Raw genomic sequence first — 24,271 nt, forward strand, 5'->3', positions numbered from 1 at the left:
TTATAACTATTTGATAAATAAGCCAATGGTTGACTATTCCGTATTCTCGCGCAATAAGTAGGTACAAGTTCACATTGATTTTCCAATGTTACATAAGGTAGCTTTGCGTAGCCGTTGACTACTGAACAATCATGAAAGTTGCAGTCATGATGCAAAGAGAATTGATTGTAATAGAGAGGTAGTCTAAGAAAAATACGTGCTCCTTTTTTTGACATCCAAAACAGATGGCGCGCTGTACTGCGCCATATGTTTTGGGGTCACTGAATTGTCAAGCTTTTAATCAGTTACCGCAAAATGTAATAATATGGAGCTGTACAGCGCCATCTCGCTTACCTACCTGTCAAATTCGAAGCAAGAAATTGTCTTAAATTTTACGCATGTTACTCAATCAATGTATCTTTGATGATAGGTACCTACGTTTATTTATGGCCTGACGTTTCGAACGTGACGTTACGTTCGTGGTCACAGACAGGCAGACCACCTGTGTCTGCCTGTGCCGTTACGTTCGTGGTTACAGACAGACCACCTGCCTGTGACCACGAACTTAACGTCACGTTCGAAACGTCAGGCCATAAATAAACGTAAGTTTTTACGCGATTAAGTCCCGTGTTAGTTTAAAATAATGAGTGAAGATCGTGTTAGTTTAAATCAATAATAGGTACATATATCCAACATATATCTACAGGTACTTACATATGTAAAAGTCATAATCGACTGATTAATACGATGCCATTTAATCATAAGTTTTGAAATATTACTTCCACGTTGAAAGACCCTAATATGTTTTCAACAATACGCTGGAAGCTGGAAGTGTATTAGCGCCTTACACAACCGGCCATTTTAACATTATCTGATCTGACATTCAATTACTTCCAACTTGAGGTATAATGGTAGCGTTCTTGTATAGGTAATGTTGCATTCCCGTTGTCGCAACTTTTGCCATTTCGTATCGCTTTCTTGTCATTTGGTATACATTTAAAGGTACCACGGAGACCGTGTTAATATTATCAAAGATATCATTAATATTTTTCTTTGAATAAAAAAAAGATTAGTTTGGGCCAAAGAGGGATATAATAAGATAGAGCGGTACTGTAATAGTAAATTTTGTAACCACTTTAAATTCACTGCCATCTATCGACATACTTTAAAACTAAAAATGAAGATTTATAAAAATACGTTAAAATGTACCGTAATATGGATAAATGATTTTTTTCTTTGCATTAATTATTTTTATATGATTTTGACCCATGTTCTTTAACGGATATGCGTTAAAATTATAAATAACAAACGAAACCGTCAACGCCCTCTATACGAGAGTAGGCCATAACTAGTGGTGACATCTGATCGAGAATAAAATTTTCGTGATTTTCGAGGCACGATTCTTCCTTAGACTGTATCCATCTATTTACGGATTTATCTTAAACTTAATTTAAATTTTCAGGTTTAGCATTTAGGTTTACTCATTTATTATAATTTTATCTGGGGCACGGCAGTGCCCCCGCCAAGACGAGCAAGGGGGAGCGCAAGGGCACTACCTACCTTTTCTCGAACGCTTCGTCGTTTTTTTTAACCCTCATAACTTGGGTTTGGATTATACCAGATAAACAAAATTCTCGGGATATGATGTCATTAGTGGACTTATTAAGCATACAAATTTTCAATTACATAGCTCTTATACTTTAGATTTTATGCATATCTAAAAAACCCCGATTTCATCACTCACTCACTCACTCATGATCATCTTTAGGGTACTTCCTGAAATCCTAGGAAGCTGAAATTTGGTATGTAAGATCGTCTTAGTACACAAACAACAGAAAAATTCAAAAACTTGAAATTTTTAGCCTGTTTTAGCCCCTAAGGGGTGGAATTTTAACCGAATAATAACCGCTGAACCAATTTAGTTAAATTTGGTATGTTAAACTATCAACATTGTTATAGGGAAGGATATAGAATAGTTTTCAACCCCAAAATCACCCCGTGAGGGGGTGGAAAAGAGCGTTAGGGGGAAAAAGGGGGTTGAAGTTTGTATGGGGAATCAGTAAAAAGCAGATTGTGTAAAAGATGCCTCCAGATACGTACTTCAGGATTTTAATAGTAAATTACCCCCCAACCCTTTAAATTAGGGGATGGAAGATTGTCATAAGCAACTTACAAAAAGAAGTGAAATCCCACCAAAAACATTTACATGTAAAATGTTGCCAAGACGAAACCATAAGGCTCGCACTGTCAAAAAGTAATCAGATCTCTTGTAGACCCAAGCTTCTAACTCTAAAAGCCCTAACTTCACAGATTCTACAACTTACTTACTCAAATTATGTGGCTTGGTCATTTCGTTACTACAAGAAGTATTGTATAATAAAAAATAATGAATAGTGAATCAATTTTTCACCTTACGTCCATGTTACGGTAGCAAAACGGCCAAGCCACAAAATTTGACTAAGGTGTAGAGTTTGTGAAGTTAGGGCTTTTAGAGTTAGAAACTTGGCTCTACAAGAGATCTGATAACTTTTTGACAGTGCGGGCCTTATGGGTTTCGTCTTGGCAACATTTTACATGAAAAAGTTTTTGGTGGGTTTCTATTTTAATGTAGGCATTGTTAGATCAATTTAGGTTAATACTGTCATTTTAATTAAGTTTAAGTAGTTTATAAATGTGTTTTATGTCTGAATAAATATATATTGTTGATTACGTATCTACTTAGAAATTAGAAGACTTAATTACATTCATGTTAATGTGGCTAGATGGTTATTAACTCAAAACTGCAGGGTCAAACCGCGAGCCACTTTGAGAAACCATCTACGCTACATTCTTGTGCGTAGCGACATTTTATTCTCCTATTTGTTGTTGTTATAACTGTATTTTAGAATGCACACACACTTAAGGAAAATGCTTATAGGTACCATATGCGTCATATTTAGTGCACAGACATTTTACAAAATGTTATTTTAACATCTATTAACAACTACATTGCTGATGGAGTCATTATTAGACCGTAATCGGTTGGTCTGTGACTCTTTGAACTACTTACATCAGAAAAAGAATCCAAAACGTGGGTAAAACCATTAATTCTAAACAAAAGTAAGTTAGTTTGTAGCCGTAGGTTAGGTAATATGCTGAGAATGCTTACCAAATATGGAAATGAGTTCACGGCTTTCAGCTTAGCAGGTGAATCTGAGCTGATGGATTTAATGTATTCATCGCCCAACTTCTATTATGCGTCCTCGATGTTTATTCGCACGTAATCCATTATCTAGGTAAGTACTATATATTACTCACATGTTTTATTGTCTGTTTGACAAAAGGAGATGAAGTGTTTCATTCAATCTCATACCCGCATTCCATTTGAGCTGTGGCAGGCAGAAAATTAGTTTTAAAGCAATGTCGTCTAAATCTGGCTCAATTGTCTGATAATTGGCTACAGATGTCACGAGTTTTGAGCAATATGTCATGAATAGTTCTGAATCTGAATACTTGGTTAATTGCCCACTTGTTTGTAAGGTACGTTATATCTACTTGGTGAAGTAGTTCCTTTCTTCAAACCCAGAATCGTACGAAAATTCCATTATATATTAATCGGCATCACATCTACATGAACCATAACTTTTCCATAACTTCTTGTCCTAAGCTTTGTCCCAGAGCCTGCGCTTCTTTATCTGCCTTTTCTATCCTCTGATTTTAACTTCCAAGCTAATACTTACCTATAGTAGGTACTGTAAATACTTCAGGTATTTCTCGATAATTTTTGGGGGTTAGAAGACAATTTGCACAATAGTATCATTTACTGTGTTTTTGCGCAGTTGGGGTATGGCTGGACAGCGCCGCGGCGTTGCCGCGCGCACCGGCCGCCGGAGTCGACGATGTCCGTGAGCAGCGACATACGCTTCACCCGCCGCAAGCTCAGCCGGCCCTGCCGCGGCTGCTGCGCCGCGCTCGCTGCGCTGCTCGTACTGCTTCTGTTGGCCGCCGTCGCCGTCTACCTTGGACGTTAGTACCATTATACTACCTGTTACTTTTATGGGAATATCTGGTTTGAAGGGCAACCGGGGAAAGTCGTCGTCTCGACCATTTTACAATACTTGTCATTTACACGTCACGCAAAAAAGTGCCGTGGTAATTGTTTGTTACTTGCTCACGGCACGAAATCCTACTCAAATATATATATATATTAAAGGAAAGCACGTTCTAAAATCATCAAATGGTTCTTACATTTCTTTTAAATCCGGTTCAAAGGACCACATATTCAATTAATGTTATACATATTGATATTTAACATAAGTCTGCTATTATAAACTCGGTGTGCTCAATAAAGCACGGCGATACTTTACTCCGGGACAAAGACTGCTGCTATATAAATCGCAAGTCAGACCCCATATGGAGTACTGCTGTCACCTTTGGGCAGGAGCACCTGGATGCCAGCTTGGACCCTTCGACTCAGTCCAAAGGCGCGCTGTACGAATCGTCGACGATCCCAAACTCACAAGCGGTATTGAACCTTTAAGTCTAAGGAGAGACTTCGCCTCCTTATGCGTGTTCTACCGCTTGTACAATGGGCTGTGCTCTGAAGAATTGTTTGACATGATGCCAACGGCCGCTTTCTATCACCGCACCGCTCGCCATCGGCAGGGTGTTCATCCTCACACCCTAGCACCTAAATGGTCGCGTACTGTGCGGTTTAAGAGGAAATTCCTCCCGCGTACGCTTCGGCTGTGGAATGAGCTCCCTGCCGAGGTTTTCCCGAGGGGCTACAGTATGGGGTTCTTCAAAAAAGGTGTACCTACAGGTTTTTAAAGGGTCGGCAACGCGCGTGTAATATCTCCGGTGTTGCAGGCGTCCATAGGCTACGGTAACTGCTTACCATCAGGCGGGCCGTATGCTTGATTGCCACCGACGTGGTATTAAAAAAAACAATTATCATCGTGAACAAGCCAGCCAACTAAATTATGTTGCAGTAATAGATAATTATACTTATTCGAGTTCGGTTCGCAGGACCATAACGCATAACTTTATTAAAAGACTACCTACAATAAAAAAATATCTAAGTAATTATATTAGTTTTCGTAGTAATGCATCTTCGACAAAGGTTAGTTAAGGCCGCATTGTTAGGCAAGTTACGATATATACCTAAACAGATTTCTAGGTATGTTAAGTAGTACCTACCTACCTACACGATAGTTTCATTGCATACTTTAGAAAACACAGGCAAGTTTTATCTAGATCGATGTCTTCAGTTGCTTCAAATATTATGTCAACCTTTTTCATCTCGTCTTGGCAATATGATTAATTACGTAATTTGGCGATGTCGTTACATGATAGTTAATTGGATGACAAGTCATTCTTTCGTGTTTTTGATATCTACTCTACATATATCTAATCTACTCTACATATATATCTAATCTACATATATCTAATCTACTCTACTCTACATATAGGGTTACATAAAAAACATAAATACAAAGCGTTTCCGGCCGTGCCTAATGACGACCAAATACTTAAAACCACACTTAAAACACATTAACCCAATTTGTCATAAAATAACTCTCTGTGACGCACGCATTCTGCGTGCTGTGCGTGCTACTTGAACACAATTTAATATTCCTACCTTTTAAAGTACTTAAATGGCATATACATATAATTAAAAAATGTCAGGTTAACTCTTATAATAATGAAAAAATCCAAAAAATCAAACTCCCGACCGTTTGATAGCTATGATTAAATAACATCAAATTGTGTAAATATATTTTCAATAATTTTAACATCCAGAGAGGAAAATGGGGCACTACGTTTGTATGGAAAGGCGGTTCCTCGTCTTAAGTGTTACGTCGGTCATTATCGACCAGTTTTTCTACGTTCATTTCCAAACTTAAGAAAATATTTTTCCCCTCACTAGCTCGGAAAGCCGTCTTTTATCCCTTAAAACCAGCGGGGAAAAACGCATTTTATCCACTAGTGGGGAAAGTAATTTGAACTTGGATGGAGCGTGTTTAAGTAGCTAGACAGATAACAAAACGTAAACCGCTCATAATAATGGTTCGTTCGATATTAATGATCATTAAATAAATGGTTTGAGAATTTAATAAAAAATACCAAATTTAGCTTTATTTACTGATTTTAAGTCATAAACCTTAAAATTCCATAAGAAACGTTTGTTTTCTAATAATGATGTTAAATAACGCGCAAATTCTGAACGCACAAGTTGAGTCGACGCAATTACAAAACGCATCATTGACATTTCATACGTCAGAAATGTCAACATTGTCAACAAAATTTTTAAAACTTCTCACGTAAAAATACAGAATTTCCAGAGTTTATTGTTATAATATCGTAAAAAAATTAGTGATTCCAGTGATGAAGATGATCTAACGCCTGTGGATGTTGCACTTTCCTCGCTATAGTGAGGTGAAAAGTTTTGTGTTACACACGGGTGCAAATGTATTTTACTTCTCGTGTGTTGAAACACTCGCTGGTAAAATACAACTTTGCACCCTTGTATAACAAATAACTATTGCCAATTATGATACAAAAAATTAAGACCCGAATGGAATTTCTACAAGATGGCCGGCGAGCACGGTTGTCGTTTATTCATGAGAAAGTTCCTAATTAGGTACCGTGAGGTTTGGTTGACGTGGTCAAAACTTAGAAGAATAATCGAGACATCTTTTCTCGTCATCCTCTATTTATATGCGAATTTTCACATCATAACTCACTGTCTAACATGAGCAAATAATTAATAATAGTTATTTGTCCGTCTTGATGTATTTAATAAATGGTTCTGCAACTATACGGCATTGTTAGTAAACAGTGAATCGTTGTGCTCATCAAGGCGGAGGCGGCGACATTTACCAGTGCAGGCAGCGACGGGCGGAGCGCAGTGCTTTGTCCTCATTGTTTACCGAACAAACGCCTAACAATAACCAGTGTAAATATGAACATATTTTATGTAATAACTAGTAAGCCCAATAAAAGATCTCTGTTACTTTGGTTGACTGAGGTAATGTTCGGTAAGTGGTTGGGATAGAAGTACTTTCAGAGAGCCCGTCACCGCTACAACGCAAAGGCCGGCTACTCGCTCGGTGCGAATGGCCTTGCGATCGCGACAAGTGGACGATTGTATATGAACCACTCAATGATGTTTTCATCATGATTAAAGATAAGCAAAATTAACTGCAGCATAGAACAGTTACGAACAATTAACAAAACAATGTGACTCGCATCAGCGAACAGTTAAGAGTCACACTGCACAGAGTTATTAAGCGTAATGGGCCTGGTTAATAGCAGGACCCAACATGGCGAAGGTGTAACGGTCACAAACTACACACGTAGCAACCTTAAAATGTTATTGCGCTCCCAAATATATCTAATTATGCCTATGTATATCCTCATTACAGACATGTACCTGTTTGGCGATCCTCTAAACCGGCAAACATTCCGAGGCTCGTTTGTGACAGCCTGGGGAGCGGAGGCGGGGGAAGAGCCCAAGGGCAATCACACGCGGGAGGGAGTCATGCGGCAAGCCCTGCACGATCTCTACCGGAATTCTGAGCTTCGGTCCTGTTTTGTGTCTGCAGATGTACTTGCTTTGGACAGGTAATTATAATTACGTAAGTTAGTTATGTACTTTCGTTGTAAACTTCAATAAAGGTAATTTTGCATTTTGACTCGTGACATGGAGACCACATGTTAGTATCTCTACATTCGACTAGTCTGAGTGGTAGTTATTTTACAAATTTACAACAGTGGACATACATTAGCCACGTCATGACCTAACATTCTTACAAGTCGAATAGGCCCCTAATGAAATTTAAATTTCAAATTTCGTTGTAGGTAAGTATGTACTTTCCCATTTACCTAAGTTATAGAACGTAGAAGTGGACGCACGGACCGCATGGTCAATTACGTAATATCTAGCAAAAAACAGTCGAATACCATTCCAGAGTTTCATAAGACCTCTAAACACGAGTTAGTTATTTGCCACCAGCAAATTGCGGTCGTGTCTGGCGAACCTACTTGCAGCAAAATCTGAGAGTTGTTTTGTCACAGCTATAAATGGTGTGAGCTAATAGTGACTGATTAATTTTCCGGTGATTGAATTTAGGAAAAACTTCTTGTTTGTCATTAATGTCATTATTGAAATAAGTGTTACATAACGAGATGTTTATCACCGGTATCGGTACTAGATCGTTTTGAATGCACCAACATCGATATGATAGCTTATAGAGAAAGTTCACTTTCTTGTGATCTCGGCGAGGTCGGAGCGTGCTACACTGTTGTAAATTGTAAACAAGCAAAAGCACGTATTAATTTAGAACTGTGCTTAATAACCGCGAAGTTTTGTAAAGAAACGTTATTACTATGATTACCTATTTAATATTGCTGCGTTTATAATAGACAATGTTGACGTTTGACGACCGGTCTGGCCTAGTGGGTAGTGACCCTGCCCGTGAAGCCGATGGTCCTGGGTTCGAATCCCGGTAAGAGCATTTATTTGTGTGATGAGCACAGATATTTGTTCCTGATTCATGGGTGTTTTAGAAAACACCCATTCTATGTATTTAAGTATTTATATATTATATTATTATATATATCGTTGTCTGAGTACCCATAACACAAGCCTCCTTGGGCTTACCGTGGGACTTAGTCAATCTGTGTAAGAATGTCCTATAATATTTATTTTATTTATTTTGAATTTTTTAATAGACTGTTTAAATCTAATTTCTCTCTCACACTTAATTGAACTGCCGCGCTAACAACGTGATAAGATAATTAATGTCATGTATATGTAGTGTACTTACACACAATCATTAATTTGGGTATAATATAATTGCATATTCAAAAGTTTAATTAAAAATAAAACCAATCTAACCAACGACCTCAACCAAAATATAAAGTGCTATTACCTCGTCAGGATACTTACTTACTTAGGTAGGCAATACCTCTATGTAGAAAAAAGCGCTGGTGGCCTAGCGGTAAGAGAGTGCAACTTTCAATCCAGTCGCGGATTCAACCCCGGCTCGTACCAATGAGTTTTTCGCAACTTATGTATGTGCGAAATATCATTTGATAATACCAGTTCCTTTTCGGTGAAGGAAAACATCGTTAGGAAACCGGACTAATCCCAATAAGGCCTAGTTTCCCTTCTGGGTTGAAAGGTCAGATGGCAATCGCTTTCGTAAAAACTATATAGCGCCTACGTCAATTCTTGGGATTAGTTGTCAAGCGGACCCCAGGCTCCAACGAACCTTGGCTAAATGCCGGGATAACGCGAGGAAGAAGAAGTGGTAGGTATCTATGTAAGCAGAGTCATGTTAGCGGGCGTGTACTTTATTATGAGATTACGACTTGTCAAAGAATAGTTATTTGTTATACAAGGGTGCAAAGTTGTATTTTACCCGCGAGTGTAGAATTGAAACACGAGCAAGCGAAAGGATTCTATAGGTGAACCACGAGCGAAGCGAGTGGTTCTAAAATAGAATCCTGAGCGTAGCGAGTGTTTCAACACACGAGAAGTAAAATATATTTGCGCCCGTGTATAACACAAAACTTTTCACCTCACTATAGCGAGGAAAATGCAACATCCACAGGCGTTAGATCATCTTCATCACTGGATTCACTCATTTCTTTACGATATTATAACAGAAAACTCTGGAAGTTGTGTATTTTTACGCGAGTCGGTGAGAAAAGTTTTTTAGTAAAAAATTTGTTGACAATGTTGACATTTCTGACGTATGAAATGTCAACGATGCGTTTTGAAATCGCATCGACTCAACTTGTGCGTTCAGAATTATATTTAACATCATTATAAAAAAACAAACGTTTCTTATGGAATTTTAAGGTTTATGACTTAAAATCATTAAATAAAGCTAAATTTGGTATTTTTCATTAGATTCTCAAACCATTTATTTAATGATAATTAATATCGAATGAATCATTATCATAAACGATTTACGTTTTGTTATCTGTCAAGCTACTTAAACACGCTCCATCCAAGGTCAAATTACTTTCCCCACTAGTGGATAAAACGCGTTTTTCCCCGCTTGTATTGAAGGATAAAAGACAACTTTCCGAGCTAGTGAGGGGAAAAATATTTTCTACTCGACTGTAATGGTTGAATTAAGATTTCGTATACCAAACTATAATTGCGTACTTTTCATGTATCTTAACTATACTATTCATTTCGATACGCTGTTCAATTATAAAATAATATGACCAAACACGTGCTGCTGCACTCCCATAGAAAAGACATAAACGCGCGATTATTTTTGTCTACAGATATACTTACGATTGTATAAAATATTATTATTTATATATATATTTATTTATATGTCAATTCTTTTATTAATAAATATACCTATGATTCCTATTTGACTAGAGGTAGAGGTAGGTATTGCTCAAAAGAGCAATTGCACCATTTAAGGCCACTTACAAAACTACAAAAGATCTATGATCGCATGTGAGAGGGCTAGGTTTCATTAGCGGTAATGCGGTGTATTATGCATTATGTAGGGTGCGTAATCACCCCGATATGTATTGTTATATTGACATGAGAAAGTTTATACGTGGTATGTTCAAAGCTTTGTGCTTTCTATGTATGGCACGTCGTTGAAATACAGTGAAGGTCGATTTACAAACGTTCGCGCGGGTCTCACGCAGACCTTTCTTTACGTGACGCGAATTCTAAAGTAGGTAAATGAAACCACACGGAAAATGAGAAATTGCTTATCCGTGTCGCGGGTTGTTACGAGATACCTTGGGTAAAATGAGAGTAAACGGTGTTAAATAAACAATGAAGAGATAAAAATAGCAATGTATTGAATAGACAGACGTAAAATAAAACTTATGATACTTAGGTTACCTACATTATTATTTAACTTTACCGAGAGAAAGTTACATACCTAACATAATTGCTAAAAAGCGTCATTATTATAGGTACTAAGGTATTATTATGTTATGTGTTAGGTATTTGTTTATATTATAAACATTGCAACAATTAGGTAAGTACTTAATGTGCTCTAAGTAGACTCTTTATGGTTCATAAACGAAATTAACAACAGCATGTTACGTACGGCGGTTCCTATACTGACTTTCCCGTAGCTGCCTAATACAATCTCCTTAACAAGTACTTTTTTAATTGTAGCCTTCGGACGATTACTTCTGGGAATAATACTTAATTGTAAGAAATCAAAACAAGTGGGTAAATATTACCTACCTACACCAAGCAGCAAATTGGCTACATGAAAAAAGACTACGTAAATAAACAATATAACCAAGCCCAGTTTCGTTTCCTGATCGTTTTATAAATTCAAAACTTGTTCGACTGAACTAAATTTAAATCAATGTTGATAGCTTTATAATTTTGTTACGATTACGATAGTCAATTTTAATACGGCTACTAACCGCTTGATAATCGTACAATCGACAGATATGCCATAAGACGACTTTCAATTATTTATACTCCATTAAAAATAACTATGTCGACAATGTGAATGTACCTACTGGTCAAAAACAAACTACACGTTCATATAAATTTTACCCGGAAGTCTACTATCGCCCAAGCAGGTATGTTTTCCTGTACTACAGGAAGCGTAGCAAGCGTGCCTTTTCCTATACCTAACTGCACCAACTTTGACAGAACAAATTGTTGAAAGTGTGCCATATTATTATAGACATTTGACATTATGATGACACAACCACACTTATTTGTCTTTGCAAAGTCCGTGAAGAGTTAGCTTGGATTGACATAAATAAAATATATAGCTTAATAAGTACCTTAGTCACCCTTGGTGTTAAAAATTTGTTGCACATAATAGCATAGGTACATACATATCTACTTAATAATTATCATTTTACTAACATGCTATAAATTGATATGTAAAACACCGCGCATCAAACGTTGTTCCGTTCTTTTTAGAAAGGAGGTCAGAAATAAACAAGATTACACACTGGCATAAAATTAGCAGACAGCTTTCAAAAAGTAGCTATTAGTGTTAATTAGCATTATATAGTCTCCATGATTAGCTTATTGAATAATTGTCAACAAATCTGTGATCGCGTTTATCACGCGATTAACCGTAGATGCAGCATTTGTCTTGTTCTGCCAAATAATGACAGAAAGTGACACATGCTTGTCGTTACGCGAAAAGCGTGACCATCATCAAACCCGCAGCGCGAGATAAAACGATCGTTGTTTTTCAGTGCGGAGGAAGGTACGCGCGTGCACTTCGAGGTGTCGTTCGAGCCGATCTTCACAGCAGTGAGCACGGGCGAGGTGGTCGCGGTGCTGGCGCGAGAGCTTAATGCGCCCACCGGGTACTTCAACGTAACCGTGCTGCCGGACACACTGCACATTGAGGTAACGTTAGCTGGTTGTACGGTGTGACGTGTCAAGTCGATCATCTCGAGAGCACTGGGTAGCCGCGGTACTGGCGCGAGAGCTTAATGCGCCCACCGGGTACTTCAACGTGACCGTGCTGCCGGACACGCTGCACATTGAGGTAACGTAGCTGGTTGTACAGTGTGACGTGTAAAGTCGATCCTCTCGAGAGCACAGGGTAGCCGTGGTGCTGGCGCACGAGCTGAAGCTGAATGCCCCCACGGCTACTTCAACTCGACTACTTCGGCTGTAGAGACAGGAGTACGAGGTAGCCAAAACGTATATTCAGATTCTTATTGGCTAAATTAGGCTCATACTATATACGTTTCAAAGACTCTACTCGTTGCCGCACTTAGGTATTAAGTGATAAAATAAATTCCTCAAAAAGTGAGAACCCCGAACTTCTACAAAATTATAATTGAGTCAATGGGAAAATCTTAAGAGTCCCCGGCAAGATCAGCCGAATTTCAACTTCCCATACAAACGGAGTTTCGTTCTCATTTTAAAACTACGAGTTAGATTGTTATGAAACATTGCACATACAATGACATGAGGTATATCTAGGTCTGTAATTAGATTATATAGCTCTAGTACCTATATATGTATAAAACAAACGAAATAGAGCAAAGACAAGTTTTTTATGAAATTTTTTAATTCGCTGTATTTTTTTAACTATTGTATCTGAACCTACATAAACTAATTAGATATAAGTACCTTATCCTATTGTAAGTACAAAGTTTCAGAGCAATCTAACTAGTCGTTTAAAATGAGAGCGTAACTACAACTACCTACGTTTGTATGAAGAACCGAGCTTGCCGGGGACTCTTAATTTACCACGATAGGTCAGGTCAAGAATGCCCATTCAATTGAACCGTGCACATATCGAAGTTGGTTCATATTAAGCTTATTTACATATTTCTTTACCTATATTCCACTGCGAAACCAGCCTCAGCCCTCAGTGTACTTCGCATAGCGATGAGAATTACGAAATATGGAGATGTACAACATTTATAAGTAAGTAATTATTTTAGTACCGAGTCAGTTTACAATCTCACCGCCACAATAAAACATCCTACATGTAAGAGAAAAGGGTGTCTGGTCACGCGTGACCAAGTAATTGCATTAGCAAGCTTTTCGTGACTGGCTTTTATTATTATTAGGTACCTTTATAAGCTACATTATTAAAAAAGATAAAATAAATTACACGTTTTGTTAGAAGTACTAATTAGCTTAAGTTCAAGTCACATACCTACATACCTTATATTAATAATAGCTAGAGGTACTTAATACATACAATAAAATTATAAGAGTTTATTTATAAAGTACCTGTGTGTTTTTGTGCTACGTAACATAAGTAGGTACTTAACTTTTAATAATTGATTCGTGGATGCAGATTTGCAGATAGATCTCTGATATAGGTACCTTTGTAGTTACTTACAACCTGTTTAAGTTTACTCTCGTCTCTAGATATACATATAACTTTATTATGAGGATAGTAGAATGATGCACAGCATCTGCATACAAAAGTAGCCCCCGTTTTATCTCTGGATATTGACATTATGCAAAATATTTTACACAATTTAATGTAAGTGCTGATGATGTATGTATGTACTGACCATAGCTATGACACGAAGGGGTCTTTCGACTTTTATAATGTTTGTGATCATTAAGCAAAAAACTAATTCTAATAGGTAATACAAATAAGTAAAATAATTATACTAACCGAGTAAAATAAGTTTTAAAAAGTAAACATATATATATTAATTAAAATAAATTAACAATATTAAGTGTTACCAAGTTTGTAAGTAGGTGATAAGAAAATAAAAAGGCTTTTTATTTTATTTATTTATTTATTTATTTAATACAAATTTTTGGAAACTCGTAACTTTTATAATAATTAGAAAATCGTAAAAAAATTACGATTACTGTGGTGTACATATATTAAATTGTGTAAAAATATTTTCTATAAAGTAAATATGCTGAGAGAAAAATGGGGACTGCGTTTGTAAGGAAATGCGGTCGCGCGCCGTAGTCCACTTCCCTTAGGATAACTATTCCCATATAGCAAGTTTGTTTACTACTGAAAATGTTCTGAATATTCCAGGAAAGCACTGTGATATCATCGCAAGCGTTGCAAGAAACAGACGCAACGCCGGTAGACACGCCGACCACGGAAGCTGTCACGGCAGAGACGGTCGAGGAGCCGCGAGAATGCGCCCCCGTCACACTCTCGCTGTGCTCCTCCCTGCCGTACAACGCGACCACGTACCCGAACCTCATCGGCCATCAGAATAAGGATGCCTTGCTGAGAGATCTAGTCGCCTTTAGAGAGCTCTTGGATGCCGAATGTTCTCATCTAGCTCAGGTAAAAAGTTTTATTTGAGACTAATTAGTGCAAGTTGCATTTATAAGGCAAATTATATCACGTAGAATTCTAAAGTATAAATTGTTACTGACTGAAACACTATTCCTAAGTTAGATACCTATCCTAAGACAGAGATTATGCTTGGGTAAGATACCAACACGACACAGCATAACAAGTGGCCTAGATTGCGGCCATTGATACACAAATTCAGGTAATAATTTTAATATCTTGCGTAGAATGCAAATATTAAACGGTTTTATGATACATATTAGAAAACTTATGTGTTCATCCCGTGGACTTATTTCTAGACGGAAATCCCGTAACCGTGTTTCCGTCACGCCCGAATTGCGTTGAACCCTGACGCTAATTTGATCGGAAGTGTGAAATATTTCTTTCAATCTGAATTTCTAAGAGATACCGAGTGGCGTAATAAGGCGGTACGGAGAGCTAGTATTGTTTCTAAACAACGTTGTGAAAGTCTGCGAGTAAAATCTTTGTACAGACAGCAAAATTATTAGCGTAGCACCCCTGCATACAAACATGTATCAGGAGTGTTAAGCTACCTAATCGTTTTGCTGACTGCAACTACGCTCGCTCCCATTTAGATCACACATTCGCTGACCGAATTTATTTTTCTTGTTAACTGGTTTCAGGACTTCGTCTGTCAAATGCTGCAGCCCCGCTGCACCGACTCGCGGTTGGTGCCGCCGTGCCGCGCGTACTGCCGCGCCTTCCATGCCGGCTGCGGCGCGCGGCTGCCGGATCGGCTGCGCCCGCACTTTGACTGCTCGCGCTTCCCGGACTATTTCGGACCCGGATCGTGTGGGCCTGAACCGGGTATGACCTTGTTTTAGTTGTCTTGTATCCCCATAATCCTGAAATGTTGGTCGGTCGCAACTTGCTTGTATCCAACCACCTGCTGCGCCAGCCAGCGCTTTAGCTTTTACTTTTTACTCCAATTAAATTTGAGCACTATGAGATCAGTTTAAACTGTTCCACCTTAACCCTGAAGAAAAGCCACTCCGGGATAAAACATAAATTACCTAATTGAGGCTTACTACTACTAAGTTAGGTTAGGTTAGTCGTAGCGATACATCATTGTTATACGATGTTTCCTGGACCCGAAATAATGATGTGTCGTGATTAACACTAGAAAGATTAAGGACCAAACTATTCAAACCCCTCTTTTGGAGCTGGCTTGTGCCTTATTGTGCCGTGTAAACAGTTACTGTAAAACTTGTCACTTACTCATTTATTTTTATTTTTACTGAGTAAATTTTCCTGTCAGATTGCCGGGGCGGTCTTCAACGGCTAGCGCTGTCCCGTCGTTCGTGCGACGGCGTGCCCGACTGCGCGGACGCGGTTGACGAGCGCGGTTGCGCGCACTGCGCGTCCGCGGGCGGCGGCGCGCTGCGCTGCGCGCTGCACCCGCGGTGTTTGCCAACACATCTGCGTTGCGATGGCACGCCCGACTGTCCTGATAACAGTGATGAGGCTGGATGTTGTTAGTATACATTACTTCTATCATTAAGCTCTCGTATGCAACTGCGCGTCGGCGGGCGGCAGCCAGCAGCAGCAGCACACTGCGCTGCGCGCTGCACCGCGTGTCTGCCAAAACATCTGCGCTGCGACGGCACGCCCAACTGCCCTGATAACAGCGACGAGGCTGGATGCTGTTAGTATAAGTAGTTCTCGTACGCATAACTGCAGCAAGCAGCCACACAGCCTCTGTCTGCTGCGATAGCATAACGGACTGTTCTGATGATAGTGATGAAGCTGAAGGCCTTCGTCGAGCCTGAACGCTAGAGCATTATTTTAGGAAAAAAACATTCTTGCGCCTCCTCCATTGCTCCCTGACTTTGTTTCTACTTATTCAGGCAATGTAGCACAAACCGGTCCGACATATTTTTGGAATGTACAGTGGACGTCAAAGATATTACTTATCTAAATACTACTTCTGGGTTGGAAGGTCAGATGGCAGTCGCTTTCGTAAAAACTAGTGCCTACGTCAATTCTTAGGATTAGTTGTCAAGCGGACCCCAGGCTCCCATGAGCCGTGGCATAATGCCGGGATAACGCGAGGAAGAAGAAGAAGTGTTCGTTTGTCTATCTTGTTTTTGTTTCACTATCATTTGCTCAAAGGTTGACTGGAAGAGATCCCTTATAGGAATAAGTCCGCCTTTGTACATTGTATATATTTTGTTTTTATTGTGTGTGTAATCTATCTTATGTACAATTAGGTGTTTACATACTACATACATTCTTGGGAACAGCTTTTTAGGGTTCCGTACCCAAAGGGTAAAAACGGGATCCTATTACTTAAGATTCCACTGTCCGTCTGTCTGTTTGTCACCAGGCTGTATCTCATGAACCGTGATAGCTAGACAGTTAAAATTTTAACAGATCATGTATTTCTGTTGCCGCTATAACGACAAATACTAAAAACAGAATAAAATAAATATTTAAGTGGTATAAGAAACGTGATTTTTTTGCCATTTTTTGCGTAATGGCACGGAACCCTTCGTGCGCTAGTGCGACTCTCACTTGGCCGGTTTTTATTTACCACCTTCACTTTCTTGTATGTCTTAGTGTTTTTATTATTTCTTTTTTCATTCTTTAACCCTATTGTTACCTTCTAGTGTGGGTGTCTCGTTCCCTTGCGGGATGGCGGCGGGAGACTAGAGAGACGACTCTCGGAGCAGTACGTAGCCGTGGCGGGTACGCGGTGTGGGCGGAGCGCGGCCGCGCCGGCAAGGTTTGCGCGGCGCCCTACGAAAACGACAAACGCGCGCTAAACAGCGTCGGAGCGTCGCTCTGCAAGGCGCTCACTTTCAAGTAAGTGTCCTATAATAAATAATATAACCTGGAATATAAGATAGGTATACAAAGTTACGGGCAAATATTGCGCTCGGTATGAAAACGGAAAATCCTATGTCGGCCCTCGCTGATCGCTCCGTGAAACGTGTTTTTCAATAGCAAGGGATCAAACTGACCACTCGTAAACTTTATTATTGAAAGGTTTTATCAACGTAAGATCGCAACATAATGTTCCATACTATCTTGATATGTACAGTTGACAAACACCTGTTAACTGCCTTGACTTATGATTGCCATGTTTATGTTTCAGAGGTGTAGTCAACGCTGAAGCAGTTCTTGATAACGAAGCAGAAACCGAAGATATAGATAACGAGAAGACTGAACCCGAATACGTTGAAATAGTGGATCCATTTGCGGCAGAGATCTCATTTTTAAAAAGCGAATGTCCAGAAAGGAAAGTTATAAGGGTGATATGTGATCAATTGGGTAAGCAATATTGGTCCTTGGAGCCGGATAACCTTATTTACGTTAAACTCTGCATGTGCTCTACATCCGTGGTTAAACTGTACGTAACATACCGTATTGCTCAAAATTTCCTAGATGCCTGGCTTGACAGTTATTTATATCTAACTAGCGACCCGCCCCGGCTTCGCACGGGTTACACAAAACCTTTACAAATTATACACTAAAACCTTCCTCAACAATTACTCTATTGATAGGTATAAACAGCATCAAAATCCGTTGCGTAGTTTTAAAGATCTAATCATACACAGACAGACAGCGGAAAGCGACTTTGTTTTATACTATGTAGTGATTTGTAATAAGTAATGGTAAAAAAAAAGACAAGAAATTAGATGTAGTTTTGTAAGTGTAACATATAAAAAAACCGGCCAGGTGCGAGTCAAACTCGCGTTCCAAGGCTTCCGTATATTACACAATTTAAACAATGTATTTTTTATGTGAAACGTGAGTGAAATGTCTTTAAAAAACCTGTAAGGTTCGGATCAAAAACTAAGTAATTAAGTCCGACTCACGCTTGACTGCAATTTCTAATAGGTTTTCCTGTAATCTATAGGTAAAGATCTATTTTGTTTATTTTTTTCAAAATTTTAGACCCAGTTGTTTCGGAGATAAAGGGGGGGAATGGTCATTTTATGCCTATTTTCTTACATAACTTCTAAATTGTTTATCCTAAAATTATAAAAAAAAAATATTTGAGATTCTCAAAATGAGCTCTTTCATTTGATATATAACACGATACAGTTTGAAAAACTTTATTTTTAATTTTCTCATTTACCCCCCAAAAGTGGCCCTCATTTTAAAAATTCATTTGTTTGCGTTACATGTCCGTCTTTGGGTCATAAACTTACATATGTGTACCAAATTTCAACTTAATTGGTCCAGTAGTTTCGGAGAAAATTGGCTGTGACAGACAGACAGACAGACGCACGAGTGATCCTATAAGGGTTCCGTTTTTTCCTTTTGAGGTACGGAACCCTAAAAACCTTGGCACCATATTCGGATTCAAGCAGCAGTTAATTATGTGCAATGTCTGTCTGTGCTTTCTAAAATATTTTTCACCACCCCAGCTGGTAAAGTAAAGGCTCTCTTGATGGTTCAAAAACTGATGAGAAAGTTGTGGGGCAAAGTAGTCAAATGCAAATTTTTTGTTGTTTCCTTATGTTGTCTGGTAGAATTTACTTTTAAATGATGATTTTGAATGATAAATACTTATTTAATAAGATTTTGTTTGATATTTTACAGTTCGGGTTTTCCTTGTGTTGGTGTGGTGAAAAATTGTGTTTCACTCGGTGGCAAAATTTGTTTAACCCTCGTACCTTGAAACCCTCGCAATTCTCAAGATTCCATTTTCCTAACCACTCGGTACGCTCGTGCTTCAATTTTGGAATCTTTCGCTTGCTCGGGTATCTTAGCACGAGCGGTTAAACAACAACTTTGCCCCATTGTAAAATAAATAATTATTGTCTCAAAAAGCATTAAACGGATCAAACTACGTCCATCGTCCGTTGTCATCGTTATATTCGGGATGTCTAATTTGATCCTATAGAAATGTTAGTTTAGATTTTGTTGCAACTCCCAGAGTGCGGCCTGCCATCGGGCCGGGTTGCGCAGGCGACAGCCGGCGTGGACGGCCTCCTGAAGTCCGCGCAGCCCGGCGACTGGCCGTGGCACGCGGCCCTCCTGCGCTCCCACGTGCACGCCTGCGACGCGGCGCTAGTGCACCCCGCCTGGCTCATCACTACAGCTTCTTGCTTCCAAGTAATAATATTCAAAAACTACTCTTATGTATATACCTATTGAGGATTGTTGAAACTGTAAATATATATGCTCGTGATCGTGCTCAAGTACTCGTATTCCTGCTTGGACAAAATAGTGCTAGCCGCCGGTGCCTGCCGGAAGTGTAACTTTTTCCATTTTTTCCTTTAATATAAAATTTGGAGTATCGCTCGCAGACGTATCTGCATGTAAAAAAATTGAAGAGTGCTAGTAGCTGTACCTATGGCATGCTTTTGTGTCCCAGGCAAATACATACTTAACTATTTTCTTCCGTTCTTCCTAAGTCGGTCCCTAACAGCTAGGATCGTGACTTCGAGCATCGCTTTCCAATTTTCCTTATAACAGTTCTCCACTTCTCTCTATCGGATTCGGTTGCTTAGTGGAAAATGTTGCGCAGTGTGATATCCATTTGGGCCTATGTTTGTTCACACCATCACGTTGGACTTGGCCCTCTCTTCTTTCGCTACAAGCTATCTTACTTACTTGACTACTGGGTTCGATTCCAGTAAAGGCCTTTATTTGTGTGATGCAGATATTCCTGAGTCATGGGTGTTTTCTATGTATCTGTATATATTTTTTTTTTTTATTTATTAAATAAGGAAACAAATTACAGTTTGTTAGATTATTACAAGACCCATCGTAGGCAAAACCGTATGGAGGTTTGTGTGCCGATGGGGAGTTCGAGAATAACATAAAGAAAATAGTTATTTGTTATACAAGGGTGCAAAGTTGTATTTTACCCGCGAGTGCTTCAACACACGAGAAGTAAAATACATTTGCACCCGTGTGTAACACAAAACTTTTCCCCTCACTATAGCGAGGAAAGTGCAACATCCACAGGCGTTAGATCATCTTCATCACTGGAATCACTCATTTTTTTACGATATTATAACAGAAAACTGGAAGTTGTGTATTTTTACGGAGTCTTCTTCTTCTTCTTTTAAAATTATGGCTTCAGCCCAGTGGGACTATTTCGCCAGTATCAAGGTATTGAGAGGTTTACAAACGACAAAAATTGTACGGTTGTACAAGACAGTGTACGGTGATTTGTTAGCTCTTGTAAATCGATAGCTAGTCTTTACAAGAAGCACGTGGACTACCGGCCGTTGACTCCAAGATGGTGGTTAAACGCGCTTCAAAATTAATTCTCCATTCACTGCACACTACCACATTAGTTTACTGTATAATAAGCTATCGATATTACACTTTAAACAATATTAATAAGCAAAAAACAAAGTAATTAATCACGATGCTAACTATCAAGATGGCGCTCGAACCGGAAGTCCTTTTACGGAGTCGGTGAGAAAAGTTTTTAAGTAAAAAATTTGTTGACAGTGTTGACATTTCTGACGTATGAAATGTCAACGATGCGTTTTGAAATTGCATCGACTCAACTTGTGCGTTCAGAATTATATTCAGTATTCAGTATTCATTTATTTCTTGCTTCCATGGTACATTTTTGGGTAGTATTTACATATTTCTTATGGTATCACATGGACCCTGAATAGGGTGTAGCAAATACAGATAATTAAATTAAATTACAGTTACTTAACTATATCTAGTGGCTTTTACAAACTTATAACTACGTATATAAACTTTGTATATGATATAACACAAAATTATTACTAGTAACAACAATAATTATAATATATATGTATTACGAGCATATCGATCAATAGGGGACGTAGGGGAGGGGGTAGGTGGGACGACCTATGACTATAATTTCCTTTCTTCCATAAATTCGGTTATTGTATAATATGCTTTTGTTAATAAATGCTGTTTTAATTTCTTTTCAAATGTATTGTTGTTTTCTTCTGATTTGATAAAACTGGGGATATGATTGTAGATTTGTATCGACGTGTAGTATGGGCCTTTTTTATAAATGTCTATTTTTGGTTCTGGTAGAATTAGATCTAAATTACGGCGGGGGTTTGTACTGAAATCGAATAGATGAATATTTTTACGAACAAATATGGCTGACTCTAAAATGCAAATTGAAGGTAAGGTTAAAACTCCTAGTCTAATAAAGTGTGGTTTGCAACTAGTTCTTTGTTTGATATTTACGATTATGCGTATGCATTTCTTCTGCATGACAAAGGCATCATGTGCGTCAGTACTGTGTCCCCACAATAAAACTCCGTATCGTAACAAGGAATGCGCATATCCATAATATGCTGTAAGCGCACATGATTCATTTGTGTTAGACTTAAGTACACTTAAGGCATAAATAAATGAAGCTAGTTTATTTTTAAGTCTTGCTATATGTCTTTTCCAATCGAGATGTGTGTCTATAGTGATGCCCAAAAGCGAACAATCCGATACCTCTTCAATGTTTAATTGTTTTGCTATGTAACTTATGTCTATGGCGCGTTTTTGGTGTGGTCTGAACTGGATAATTTTAGACTTTTTGTTATTGATTACAAGGTTGTGATCTTTTAGCCAGTTTACTATTGTGACGTATGTTTCGGTTATATTTATATAGGCGTCGTTACTCGTGGGGCTTTTGAAGAGTAGTGAAACATCATCGGCAAACATTACGCACTTGTGTTCTGTAATTTTTGGCAGGTCATTAATATATATTACAAAAAGTACACAACCGAGCACGCTGCCCTGTGGAATTGAATTGTTAATGGATATTAAATTAGATTTGTATGTTTGTAACTGACGCGATTGTTGATTGTAATATTCTATTTGGACATACTGTTTTCTGTTATTTAAATATGATTTTAACCAGTTCAGAGCTGGACCACGGATACCTATGTCATTTAGCTTTTGAAGTAAGATGGGATGTGATACTCTGTCATATGCCTTAGACATGTCTAGTAACAATCCAACCCCATAGGTTTTATCACGTAAATGCTCTAATACCGTTTGTATATAGTTATAAACTGCAAGTGTTGTTGAGCTGTTTTTTCGAAAGCCAAACTGGTTTTTATTTATGAGTTGAAATTTCTCTAGATAGTTATATACACGGTTTGCTACACATTTTTCGTATATTTTTGATACAGTGGGGAGTACTGCGATAGGCCTGTATTGGTTGGTATTATCTTTTTCCCCCGATTTTTTATACACAGGTCTAATTTTAGCTATTTTTAGTCTTTCCGGAAAACAACTTTCATCTAGGGATTGGTTAACTAGCCTAGTTAGGGGTGCGGTAAGTTCGTTTACGCATGCTTTGATTAATACAGAAGGTATTTCATCATGGCCACAGCTGAATTTATTAGGTAGGTTAAGGATAATACTACGCACTTCTTGCTCTGTAACTGGATATATGTATATAGAGTTAACTGAACAGGTTGCACTTGCGATGGAAGTGGTTTGTTGTTCACTTATTGACGCAAAATATTCGTTAAAATGATTAGCTACTTGCTGAGGGCAATTTATGTCAGTATTAGATACTCTTAGTTTAATATTATTTGGCTGATTTTTTGAGGCATGTTTCCCTGTTATTTCTTTTATACAATTCCACATAGTTTTTGTCTTATTTTTAGATTTATCTATTTATTATATATTTAACATCATTATAAAAAAACAAACGTTTCTTATGGAATTTTAAGGTTTATGACTTAAAATCATTAAACAAAGCTAAATTTGATATTTTTTATTAGATTCTCAAACCATTTATTTAATGATAATTAATATCGAACGAACCATTATCATGAGCGTTTTACGTTTTGTTACCTGTCAAGCTACTTAAACACGCTCCAACCAAGGTCAAATTACTTTCCCCACTAGTGGATAAAACGCGTTTTTCCCCGCTTGTTTTGAAGGTTAAAAGACAGCTAGTGAGGGGAAAACAATATTATATCCTATATCTTATCATAAGTATGATTCTTAGTATACATAGCTTGTGTCGTTAGTTTTTAATAAGTGCATTTTAACGACTTTTTTTTATTGTTTACCATTTAAATATTTAGCACAAACAACTTCTGGCAGATCATTCAATATTTTAGGTAATATATATGTGTACAGCCTAGTGCCATATATGTTGTTATATTTGGGTATACAATATTTGTTTTGGTTCTGTAGACTTCTTAGTTTTGTACATCTTTTGTGTTCTTTTAGTTTAGTAACATGCTGATATTCTTCTGTTAGTATGGCTAGTTTACACATATTTTGAACTGGGAGTATATTACAGTATTTGAAAAGTTGGGAATAGTCTGTTTCGTACTTCTTTTTGATATGCTTAGGTACAAGTGTCTTTAATAATCTTATTTGTAAGTTATATATTTTTTTTATATATGTTTTATAGGTTTTACCATAAGTACTCAGAGCGTAACCGATCACAGAGTCAGCAAGGGCTAAGTACAACATACGTAGGGTTTTGTACGGTAACTTATATCTTAATGTTGACATTTTACTTAGGATGGCTCTCAACTTATCGCACACATAATTAATGTGCGGTCCCCAGCTGAATCTGTGGT

General features: G+C 38.1%; 1 protein-coding gene across 2 annotated transcripts in view; it reads left to right on the plus strand.

The window, feature by feature from the left end:
- Positions 1 to 24,271, plus strand: part of LOC134742140 (atrial natriuretic peptide-converting enzyme) — a 42,688-nt gene that overhangs the window by 13,306 nt on the left and 5,111 nt on the right. Inside the window, exons 2-10 of one of the 2 annotated variants that reach the window (XM_063675103.1) lie at positions 3,798 to 3,984; positions 7,386 to 7,584; positions 12,190 to 12,346; positions 14,472 to 14,732; positions 15,386 to 15,569; positions 16,021 to 16,236; positions 17,372 to 17,567; positions 17,860 to 18,035; positions 19,651 to 19,829. In XM_063675103.1, the coding sequence (XP_063531173.1) occupies positions 3,798 to 3,984; positions 7,386 to 7,584; positions 12,190 to 12,346; positions 14,472 to 14,732; positions 15,386 to 15,569; positions 16,021 to 16,236; positions 17,372 to 17,567; positions 17,860 to 18,035; positions 19,651 to 19,829 (1,755 nt within the window). The remainder of the gene's footprint in view (positions 1 to 3,797; positions 3,985 to 7,385; positions 7,585 to 12,189; positions 12,347 to 14,471; positions 14,733 to 15,385; positions 15,570 to 16,020; positions 16,237 to 17,371; positions 17,568 to 17,859; positions 18,036 to 19,650; positions 19,830 to 24,271) is intronic. The other variant, XM_063675104.1, reaches the window with a different exon arrangement.

Source organism: Cydia strobilella, chromosome 6, assembly GCF_947568885.1.
Source record: "Cydia strobilella chromosome 6, ilCydStro3.1, whole genome shotgun sequence".
NCBI classification, from domain to species: Eukaryota; Metazoa; Arthropoda; class Insecta; order Lepidoptera; family Tortricidae; genus Cydia; species Cydia strobilella.